At 34.4% G+C, this 11814-nt stretch overlaps 1 protein-coding gene across 5 annotated transcripts; it reads left to right on the top strand.

Moving 5' to 3' along the window:
- The first annotated feature begins 1714 nt into the window (after positions 1-1714).
- Positions 1715-9456, top strand: LOC112035661 (amine oxidase [copper-containing] zeta, peroxisomal). 5 transcript variants are annotated; one of them, XM_024068491.2, is made up of 12 exons: positions 1715-2113; positions 2862-2971; positions 3062-3367; positions 4258-4370; positions 4472-4802; positions 4895-5110; positions 5198-5434; positions 5747-5932; positions 6672-6812; positions 7654-7922; positions 8390-8471; positions 8915-9456. In XM_024068491.2, the coding sequence occupies exons 1-12, from the start codon at positions 1843-1845 to the stop codon at positions 9047-9049; spliced, it is 2397 nt and encodes a 798-aa protein (XP_023924259.1). In that variant the 5' UTR covers positions 1715-1842; the 3' UTR covers positions 9050-9456. The 5 variants fall into 5 exon arrangements, 4 of the variants coding, with proteins under 4 accessions (XP_023924259.1, XP_065627809.1, XP_065627810.1 ...); XR_010628333.1 differs by lacking the exons at positions 8390-8471; positions 8915-9456 and adding an exon at positions 7132-7253 and having other exon boundaries at positions 7654-7760; XM_065771737.1 differs by lacking the exons at positions 8390-8471; positions 8915-9456 and adding an exon at positions 7132-7207 and having other exon boundaries at positions 7654-7768.
- Positions 9457-11814: the final 2358 nt, after the last annotated feature.

Here is an 11814-nt window from a genome sequence, read left to right as displayed (position 1 = left end):
ATATTTAAGTTTTGTCATTCATCCAAAACCCATCCCAACAATATTTAAACAACTCTTGTCTAATCAATTCCTTAACAACATGATTTGAAAAATGAATCATACTTTTCAAGAGGAAGACTAAAAACTAAGTCAATTTTAGCAAAATATGATTTGAGAAATTTTCTCTCTTTATTATATTTTCGGTTCAAATAATCCTTGAACAATGAGATACTCTTCATTTTTTTTCTTCAAAAAAACAAATGTTAAGTAGTTTTTTTTTGACATGATTAGGATTGTCTTAAAGTAACTGCAAGGACAGACGGTATCTTATATGCTTGTCTTATGGAGCGCACCTACTACACATGACGGGCCATAAGATAATTTTTAGCTTAGATTTTCTCTCTCTAGGTAGCAACTAGTGTACAAAGAAAGTGGAATATTCTTGCAATATTGCTAAGGACAACCTATAATTTATGCATAGATTTGCTTTATCTAGGTAAAAGTATTGGATTGCTACTAGATTCTAGATTCCCCTAAAATGTGAAAAAAGAAAAGAAAAGAAAGTAGAACACATGTGTGCAAGATAAGTCTAGGCTGTCCAAGCACGTGAGATGATTTTGTCTTTCTTAATACGTCGATATTTGTTAATCACATACACGCAACTAATTACGTGGAAACATTATAAATGCTTGGATCCAACAGTAGGTCATAGTGTTTGTCTGTGTTTGTTTCGATTCTGTAGAGTTAAACCAATGTTTAATGGAGGTGAGTTCCACATGTTTCTGGCATGATACAGTCAGCAAATATAAGATGTATTTTGTACCTATATTGGGAAAATTATGCCATTGATTATAGTTCAATTAACAATTCCATCGGGTCTATTAAAAAATTAATATTAAAAAAAAAAAAAACCCATCAGGGATTAAGATCCTCAGTTGTGAAGAAAAATCTGGAGGATTTTATTCCTTGATACAAATAGTAGCTTTCCTTGTCAAGTTATTTACTTATAAAAAAATTTAATTAATAAAAGTCAATATCTTATGAAGGGTTGAAAATATGGATATTGATTTTTTATTAGAGGTGAGGTTTGAACCAAAGGCATCAAGCACCACATAGAATGTTTTTACCATTGAGATATCACTTAAAACCTAAAATGTAGATAATTATAAGTTATAATCCAATAACTTGGGAGAAATTTTACGAGGAGGATCGTATGTAATGCATAGCTAGAAAGGGTGATAATATCAAATCTTATAACTGAAAAAGGGAAAATTTTAATTTTTAACACATAATTTCCTTTCATAATATGACTTGTAAGTTTCTTCATTGTCATATTTGAAGTCCTTTCTTTTGTGATTTCAAATTTCAAAATTTACTTGCACTAATGATAATGTTTTAAGGACTTAATAACAAACAAAACATAAGAAACTATAATATGAGTCTTGTAGCTTAATAGCATTGATTGGCCACATATCACTTGAAATTATTGGAACCTAAGTGGAATTGAAGTTAGGCTATGACTTAACTCAACTAAAGTAATGTTTAAGAACCTTCCATATCCCACATTTTGTAAGTGAAGTTGAAGTTAGGCTATGACTTAATCCAACCAAAGTAGTATTTACAGATCTCCCACTTGGATCTCACATTTTGTAGGTGGAGTTTAAGTTAGGCTATGACTTAACTAAAGTAGTGTTTACGGATTCGCTACTTGGATCCCACATTTTCTAGNAGAGAGAGAGAGAGAGAGAGAGAGAGAGAGAGAGAAAGTTGGGGAGAGTGTGGAGCTTGCTGCGATTGCTGTATGTCAGAGGATTGCATTGAGACCTATTGCGGTGGATTTGGAGAGCTAGTTAACCCTTTACAATGGCCTCAGTTGCGAAAAAAACGACGGTCTCTGCTTCTTGCTGTATCAACAACGATCTTTCCTCCTCCTCCTCACCTTCTTCTTCTTCTTCTTCTTCTTCTTCTTCAATTTCTAGAGAGCCTACGGCGGCGGCTGCTGCTCCGATCTTGGCCAATGCACCGGCGGCGGCTCCCGTCTCGGCTTCTGCCTCCGCCAATGCCGCCCAAGATTGGACCCTCGCCTCCTCCGCCGATCGCCGAGACGATAAGCCCGCGCCTGCCTCCTCCAAAGGTTCTCTGTTATTTTCTTCAAAGATGAGATTTTCGAAACGTTTTTTTTTTCATGTTTGAATTGAGCGAGCTTCGTTTCTTTATATATTTTTGTGTTCTGTATTTTATTTTGCCTTTTTATGAGGTTTTGTGTAGAGAAGAATAGTGAAAGATCAGAGAGAGAGAGAGAGAGAGTTTAAGATAGTTTGGTGGTAAAGTATTGCCTGAGCTTAAACTAACATATCCATTTCAGTTTTGCAATTTTTATTTGGTTAGTGGAACTTATTTTTATATTTCTGCAAAGAAATATATCATGTAAATATCTGGATTAAAAAAAAAAAAAACTTTTATTGTTTTATGTACAATTAATAACTTTCATCTAATTGTCTTGGTTGATTCTTTTTAAAAGTCTATTAATGTGTTTTATGCTTCTGATTTTATTTTGAATAATATAATTTTTTTTAGGCACATTTTATGAATAGTAAATATTCAACAATGGATTGCAATGCACACTTATTTTGAAGAAAAATAAATTCGTTAATACTTTGTTCATTTCTACTCAAAAATTCATTGTGATTGCGTGTGCTTTTCATGATGTTTTGTGAAAAATTTATAATTAAATGCGCCTTAATTGTGAAAACTGATGAGTGATGGACCATTTTCCTGGATGTTATTGAATTGCGTGCTGCATTACCGGGAACCTTTATTTTATTAATTGTGAAAACTGAACCTTTGTTAATCACTTTAGTTTGTTACATTTGGTTCTGCAGCGATCCCACTAATGCTGAGGGCTCAAACAAGTCACCCTTTGGATCCTCTATCTGCCACTGAGATCTCTGTGACAATTGCAACTGTCAGGGCAGCTGGTGCCACACCTGAGGTTGTTGATTAGGAAGATATGTTTGTTATGTATATTAATGTATTTGATTTTGCTTTTGAAGTGGTGAAATAATCAATATTCCTGTTTCAGGTCAGAGATAGCATGCGCTTCATAGAAGTAGTTCTGGTTGAACCGAATAAACATGTTGTTGCTTTGGCAGATGCGTATTTCTTTCCCCCTTTTCAACCATCTTTAGTTCCGAAAACCAAGGGTGGGCCCATAATCCCTACCAAGCTCCCTCCTAGGCGAGCAAGACTTATTGTCTACAACAAAAAGTCAAATGAGACGAGTGTATGGATTGTCGAGTTATCAGAAGTACATGCTGTAACCCGTGGTGGACACCATAGGGGAAAAGTTATTTCATCACATGTTATTCCAGATGTTCAGCCTCCAATGGTATGCTTTCTTTAATCACATTTTATCTTGTACTCTATACTTGCAGATTTTGTTGCCGTATAGGCTAAAAATAATAACATAAGATTAGAGTTTGAAATATTGGATAACTTACAATCAACTGAACTTTCTGTCACCGAGGAACATGCAGAATGAAAGGAAAAGCATTACAATTGTTGCCACCTTCTCTTTTCCCTCTTTTTTTTTTTTTTTTTTCCCTTCTTTGCTCAATATGTAATATGTAGAAGAGCTATGTTGCTAGTATTCAACACAAATGCTAAATATTAGATCAAAATTATTTTGCTCATTTATAATTGATCATTTTCTTCTAAAGTAAAGCTTGAGAGGTATAATTTAGACTAGGAAATAGCATGCGATTGTTACTTTCTGTTTTGTACTGCTACAAAGGTACTAAGTATTAAATTACTGATGTATTTTAGTTGAATTCTGTTCATACGTGTACTAAAAACCTTATAAAACCATAAAAAGCATCTCTTAAGAGAAAATTGGCAGTTTATCTTTTCTAAACTTGCTGTAGTTTGAAAACATATTTTTTGCTTCATAGAGTAATCATACCTCAGAACCTGTAAGATAAGTTTCATATTAGAAGTCAACCAATGGGCATGGGTTGGATTTTGCAATATTAAGCTTTCTTAATGCAACTCAAACTGACAAACCCACCAAAAAGGATAAAAGAAAATCAATTTGGTTGGGTTTTGTTTCACATGGTTTGGCTCTAAAGTCTAAACTGCGCACCCTAGTGACATTGTTACTCTGAAAAATTGCTGTTCCCAATCTTAGATCCTGGTGTTTTCTGGAAGAGATTTACTACTTATTTAAATTTGTTATTTGTATACTTACTTTTTAAATATTATTTGATTCAAATAAATCAGGATGCTGTGGAATATGCTGAATGTGAAGCTGTTGTGAAAGACTTCCCTCCATTTAGGGAGGCAATGAAGAGGAGGGGTATTGAAGACATGGATCTTGTGATGGTCGATCCATGGTAGTCCAAATTCTGAACCCAGTGGTTTCTGCTGATATAGATAAATAATTAATTTGTGGCATGCTCTGTTGTTAACTTTGCCTTTACATATACCAATGCAGGTGTGTTGGTTATCACAGTGAAGCTGATGCTCCTAAACGAAGACTTGCTAAACCACTTATATTCTGTAGAACTGAGAGTGACTGCCCAATGGAAAATGGATATGCACGCCCAGTTGAGGGCATCCATGTACTTGTTGATATGCAAAATATGATAGTAATTGAGTTTGAAGACCGTAAACTTGTGCCCTTACCCCCAGCTGATCCATTGAGAAATTACACTGCTGGTGAAACCAGAGGTGGTGTTGATCGAAGTGATGTAAAACCTTTACAGATTGTCCAGCATGAAGGTCCAAGCTTCCGTGTTAATGGCTACTTTGTAGAATGGCAGAAGGTAGATTTTGTTTTTTCATTTTGGGTCATTCATTTATATCAAAGTTCAGAAACTTATGCAGAACATTCTTCTTATTTTGTTGTGGTTGGCAGTGGAATTTCCGCATTGGTTTCACTCCTAGAGAGGGTTTGGTTATATATTCAATTGCATATGTTGATGGTAGTCGAGGTCGAAGACCTGTGGCCCACAGGTTGAGTTTCGTGGAGATGGTTGTGCCTTATGGAGATCCAAATGATCCCCATTACAGAAAAAATGCCTTTGATGCTGGGGAAGATGGCCTTGGAAAAAATGCACACTCACTTAAGAAGGTTTAGAATTGTAATTCATTATATTTGGTTTTTGACTACTTGCTATCCCATGGAATTTAATGTGTGAAACAAAACTACCACTCACAGGGGTGTGATTGTTTGGGATATATCAAATACTTTGATGCCCACTTTACAAATTTTACTGGCGGTGTTGAAACAATTGAAAATTGTGTCTGTTTGCACGAAGAGGATCATGGAATATTATGGAAGCATCAAGACTGGAGAACAGGCTTAGCGGAAGTTCGAAGGTCTAGACGACTATCAGTATCTTTTATATGTACTGTGGCTAATTACGAGTATGGATTTTACTGGCACTTTTATCAGGCAAGTTGAAGACTGTTTTGTTTGTATGTAATTGTATGCATTCATTTCTATAACTGTCAATTTGCAGGCCTGGAAAAAGTTTTAGATAATAAAATTATATAGGCTCCCATCATAATTATAATAGGATTCTACCTATCATTAATAGTTAACGCATTCTGCCTTTACTGTCCTCAGGGCAATTTCAAGGTTTTCATATATTGAAACTTCTTTTGGCTTCCTATGTAGAAGCATCTGTTTATCTCATTTTTTTTCTTTATAATAGTGGTAACTGATTGTCAGCTCTCTTAACATGTATGTTATATGCTGTTACAGGATGGAAAAATTGAAGCTGAAGTTAAACTCACTGGAATTCTCAGCTTAGGAGCATTGCTGCCTGGAGAATTTCGAAAGTATGGTACAATGATTGCCCCAGGTTTATATGCACCTGTTCATCAACACTTTTTTGTTGCTCGTATGGACATGGCTGTTGATTGCAAACCTGGTGAAGCTTTCAATCAGGTACACTGCTTTGATGCTTAAGAATAGCATAGGATCTTAAGATGCTTAAGAATTAAGTAGGGGATCATCTTTCCCACAATTATTTCTGTGTCACACCATCAGTAGCCGAGACAGAAGGTTTGGTGGCCTGGATGCATTAGGAGGGCAGCATTTAAGGTGCTATTTGTGTGTGTGTGTGTGTGTAATTTTCAATAATGAAGACCAAAAATAACAATAGTAGTAGATAAAAAGGACTTGTCAATTAAGGAAGTAACAAAAATTTTGATTTTGGATAGAATAGAATGGAGGAAAAGAATACATGTGGCCAACTCTAACTTATTTGTGGAGGATCTATGGTCAACCACAAAAAATTTTGAACTAAGGCTTTGTTGTTGTTGTATCATATTTAATAAGGGGAACCTTTGCAGCAACCCTTTAAGAGTTGTTCTCCATGGTGTTGGTGTGGTCCTCAAAAATTCAGAAGCCTTTAATGTGCAATGCTTGTTGGTTATTACCCATTAATTTTCTTAGAAATAATGCCTTGCAATCCATAATCTATAAAGGCTCTAGTATGGGAAATAGTCCATGTAAGTTGTAGAGGAGGATGTCTGTTAGAAACAAGGACTTGATTCCTAGAAATGAAATTATCTCTAATGGATTCTTGTCCTTGCTTAATATTTGGTTAACATGAAACGTCTAGTTGCTTCTCTGTTGTTTACCTCATAATATCATATAGTTGTTTTCTTTCCTTCATTTGTAGGTTGTAGAGGTGGATGTGAAAGTTGAGGAACCTGGAGAGAACAATGTCCACAATAATGCATTCTATGCTGAAGAGAGACTGCTCAAATCTGAGTTGGAAGCAATGCGTGATTGTAGTCCTTTGAGTGCTCGCCATTGGATTGTAAGGCATCCCTATCCTAGTTTTAGAGCTGTATTATTAGTAATTTCTATTCATGTGACACATCTATGGTCCATTATTCCTTGTTTGAATTCCTTTAGTTGAATGTCATTTATATCAGCACTTTCTGACACAATTTATAAGTGAGATTTATTTTGTCTAGAGCAAACTTAAGGACAAATCAATCTTGTGTTTTCTTACATTCAAAGTGATTTTTTCCCCATCTATGTAGCATGATATAATCTGTAGGGTTTAAGAAATGACTTGTCTCATTACAGGTTTATGTGTTACTTAAACAAATTGTGTGAGCTATGTTGTGCAGACCAGAGGACTGATTGGGCTTAGCACTCCATAGTTTGCTGGCAAGCCCAGGTGAAGGCCCAATCAACCAACATAAAGTAATTCATTTTTGCCTTGGGTAATAGCAATACAGTATGTTACCAGGTGCAATTATTGACATTACAAATTCTTGTAAAATATGTTGGTCCATATAGCATTTAAATTCTAGGTAATAATATATGACAGAATTGTATCAGTTGAAATTGTTGTCATAATCAATGCATGTAAAATATTATTCTACCTTATTGATTTTACTGACTAAATACTAGATAACAGCATGACATTAAGCACAAGTAGTCATAGCAATTGCGTGTAAAATATTTTAGTCCAGCTATTTGATCCAGCTGACAAAATGAGCTCGTTAAGCTAAAATGGGGTTTGGAACTTTTTCTGCACTTGTTCTAAGTCTGGGCTGACATAAATTTCACTGAAAAACTCTTGCATAATTTTTTCATAGAGTTGCTTAGTCCCTATTATTGACAATGTGTGCAATTTTACACTCCAGGTAAGGAACACAAGAACTGTTAATCGCACTGGACAGTTAACGGGTTATAAGCTTGTGCCTGGTTCGAACTGCTTGCCGTTAGCTGGTGCGGAAGCTAAGTTTCTCAGAAGAGCTTCTTTCTTGAAGCATAATCTTTGGGTTACACCATATGCTCATGATGAAATGTTTCCTGGAGGAGAGTTCCCTAATCAAAATCCACGTGTTGATGAAGGATTGGCTACATGGGTTAAGCAGAATCGATCTCTGGAAGAAACAGATGTAGTTCTATGGTTTGTCTTCTCTCTCTTTGTTTTGCCCATGCCACTAATGTTATAGAAGCAGCTCTTCCTGTGTGAATAAGCCAGAACTTCTATATTATATTCTCTTTTTTTTTTTTTTGGAGAAGATCTATATTATATTCCATACACGTACTTTTTTCATCTCATACAATTTCTGGTTTCAGGAATTTGCCTAAGATAGAATCATAGAAAGCTACCAATGTTGTTTAATGTTGATTTTTGCATATTGTTGCTTTTGGAAAAGTACTAACATGAATTGTCTCTAAACTTTACCCATTTGTTCCTATATAAGTGACATTTCCTTTAAATTATGATTGAGAAAGTTCACCAATTGTAATCTTTAAATATGTTTTTCCTTTTTATTCCCTGCATTCTTCTTTCTGTTTCTAGGTCCAATTCAGTATCATGCCTGATTGCAATTTTTTCTACTAGTTAACAAGTAATTTCATTAAATGCAGGTATGTATTTGGAATCACACATGTCCCTCGGTTGGAAGACTGGCCTGTAATGCCGGCGGAGCGCATTGGTTTTATGCTTATGGTATAACTTATTAATCTAACTTTTCCCTTCAATTTTCCTTTTTTTAGTGACACTCATATATACAGCATGGTCTTAAGGATACTAGCCCACATTTATTTAAAATGGTTGTATATGCAGAATTGATGTAAATATGGCATTTTCTTGTCAGTAGAGTAATCCGAAATCCAAACCTATAAAGGAACAATTTCAGATCACTATATGCCATTTTGTTAATTATAGTATGCCACATTTTCTATTTATATCCTTCTTCTAGAAGTGCAACTAATTATCATCACAGAAGATCACCCTTCTCTGGGTGATCGTTTTTCAGTTCATAGTAGCTGCTTTAGTCCGCACATAAATGTGGATATTTTATGTCAACTCTCTTTCTGATCATGCTTCCCGAATCATCCTTTATGTGGTCTCATACTTGATACTGATTCTGATGGTGTTTGTGGATCCAGCCTCATGGGTTCTTCAATTGCTCGCCTGCGGTGGATGTTCCTCCCAATGCCTGTGAATTGGAAGCCAAAGACAATGATGTTAAGGACAATGGGGTAGTCAAGCCAATTCAGCCTGCGCTGCTGGCAAAGTTGTAACATCTTTTCTTCCTAGTCAAATTTGTCTTCCAATTTAATAGAGGACAATAAGGTAGCCAAAGCCAATTCAACCCGTGTTGCTGGCAAAGATGTTAAGTCTTTACTTCCAAGTCAATTTGTCTATCAATTTCATAGAGAGATGTCATAATGGTTCTTCCCGCTTCCTCTGTCTAGTCTTATCTTCCAAGTTAAGCTGATGAGTTTATCCCCACCACCCTCAATGTAGAATTTCAAATAATTTACGGACTACTTCAATCTTTTATAAATCAGAAAGCCATTCGTGCTATGTGATTTCGATTTGCCTTTTTACTTAATGACTATGGTCTTAAATGTAGACTAGCATGTAATCCGTGCAACGCACGGGATTTATTAAATGTTATTAATATTATGTTAATTTTAGATTGTCACTTGTCAGTCCATTGAAGAACGTCTATCTATCATCTTACTCTATGGTTCAGACTGCTAAACATGTAGATGCATGGTAAATATGTTATCTTAGAAATATACCTCGATAGTTGGAAGTGGGTGAATTAAAAAGATTTGAATGGATAATTTAATATGCTTAAATATGTGCACAAGTTTGACAAAACATTTGCTTGTGAAGGAAAAAGGAAGGAAGAAGGGGATAAAGGGGAAAAGGACATGGAAATTTCCTTTGTTTTCTTGTAAGTTGGATGATTCATGAACTATTATTTTCCTCTCGGCTAATCATTATTTTCTTTCTTGTTCTATAATACTTTCCTTATTACGAAGATTTGTATACATGTATGTTCCTTGTCATCAGGGCGGCCCTAGGCCATTTAGGCCATGGCCTAAGGCCCCTAACATAACATAGAAAGGCACTAAAATTAATATGGGGCCTTAAGTTTTTAATTTTTTTAAATTAAAAAAAAAAAGTGCAAGTGCACTTTTTATTATTATTATTATTATTTTTATTTTTATTTCGTAGGTCTTATAAATTAATATTCACCGATCACAATAAGCAATTCAATACTCATTAATTTATTTTTAATTAAAATGTCACATCAGTTTGTAAATTTTTTATAGTAAAATTTGTAGTTATTTTAGTACCTTTTCCACACCAAAAAAAAAAAAAAAAAAAAATTATGAATTAATATAAATAAAACACAATCACCAATTCACCATTAAATGAATAAAAAATGCTAAAACTAATACAAATTTTATGATAAAAAACATACAAATTGATGTGACAAGAGTATGATTGGTACCACTCAAACAATATAATAAATGAATGTTTTGAATAATTTTTTTATTTATTAGTGATACGTCAATTTGTAAAACATATATAGTAAGTATCTCTAGCTCATTTTGGGTGAATTGGTCTTATTAATTAGTAAGAATTAATAATAGATTCGAAGAAAAAATATATATAACGTAAAAAAGTAAGGTAAATATTTTTTAAGTGATATTTAGATATAAAAAAGTCTTTTTAAAATTTTCACCTTTGATCTCAAACTATCTTGGTCCAGCCCCGCTTGTCATAAGATTTTTATTTTTATAATCTGTTTGCTTATCAAGGATTACCATTCATAGATGTTGACACCTTGTGCCATTAAAAATTATAAAAATTAAGAGTAATTCGAGTAATTCTTAAGTATTTTCAGAGCACGAAGAATGTTGTTTACTCCTTCCACATTTATAGTGGGGTCTAGTATAAATATGAGAGTAAGGAGCATTATATCACCATACTCCAAAAATATTTAAGAATTTTTCAAAAATTAAACATGTAAAATGATGTTTAACACTACCTTGCATAGATTTATTTATTTTATTCATTCTCTTTAGCTCATGAGGATGTTCCATTATATAAAGTATACTTTCCAAAAATTAGTGTAGTAAAATTTAAGGGACCCCGAAATCTTCGTCCCAGATTTTAGACCAATTTTCTTCCTGGAAACTATTCATAGTTGACTTCTTGTCACTTTTTGTTCACATTTTTTTAATAGAACCACACCAAACATCCCCTTAATTAAACAAAGAATTATTAATTTATTAGTTTACTATTTATTAATCACACACAAACGCAAGCAACCTGATTTCTATAATTTCTAAAATTACTTAATCCGGCGCAGTCTGTCATTGAAACACTCAGGGTATGTTTAGGATCGGCTTGTTTTGCTAAAATTGAAAACTTTTTATTGAAAATATTATAGATAAAGGTAAAAATTAGTTGAAATAGTACAGTGAGACTCATTAATAGTATCAAAAAATGCAGTAAGACTCATTAATAATAACAAAAATAAGCTAAATAGTAAAATAAATGGCAAAAATAATTTTTGCCAAATATTCACTTTTATTCATTCCTTTCCTTATCTAATGGCTGAGGAAATGAGTCTGCAAGAGGTACTCTCATTGCCAATCCTAGTAGCTGATCGAGTGAGCAAGTCAACTTGAGAAGCCTAGTCATCAAAATTCGAGTGTCTCGACTTAGCAAAACAAGTCGACCATCTCTCTCAGATGCTTCGATCCACAGTTCGACTCCCATCAACAACTGCTCAGTCTCACCACCAAATTGACATGGTGAAGAATCTTGATCGAGACCTAACCTTGGTTCGAAAATGTAAGCACATTGGTGTACTTCGACATGAAGTGGTTGCTCTCGATCCTCGATTCCAATAACAGAACCAACCTTTTCTGCCTCCAATAGCGAGCAACGACGCGATTCTGATGTGGGTTTGGGCCCACATTGCTATGGTTCACATGGGTAAGCCAAAGGATCGAACCGACCCGGCTTATGAGCTCGC

This window comes from Quercus suber, unplaced genomic scaffold (assembly GCF_002906115.3).
Source record: "Quercus suber isolate HL8 unplaced genomic scaffold, Cork oak 2.0 scaffold_48, whole genome shotgun sequence".
In the NCBI taxonomy this organism is placed as follows: Eukaryota; Viridiplantae; Streptophyta; class Magnoliopsida; order Fagales; family Fagaceae; genus Quercus; species Quercus suber.
Note: the sequence above shows the minus strand (reverse complement) of the source record. Positions and strands in the feature narration are given on the sequence as shown.

Coding starts and splice junctions, on each gene's coding strand:
- LOC112035661 (XM_024068491.2), top strand. CDS start 1,843: ATGGCCTCAGTTGCGAAAAAAACGACGGTCTCTGCTTCTTGCTGTATC. Junction 3,368..4,257: donor CAGATGTTCAGCCTCCAATG/GTATGCTTTCTT, acceptor CAAATAAATCAG/GATGCTGTGGAATATGCTGA. Junction 5,111..5,197: donor ATGCACACTCACTTAAGAAG/GTTTAGAATTGT, acceptor TACCACTCACAG/GGGTGTGATTGTTTGGGATA.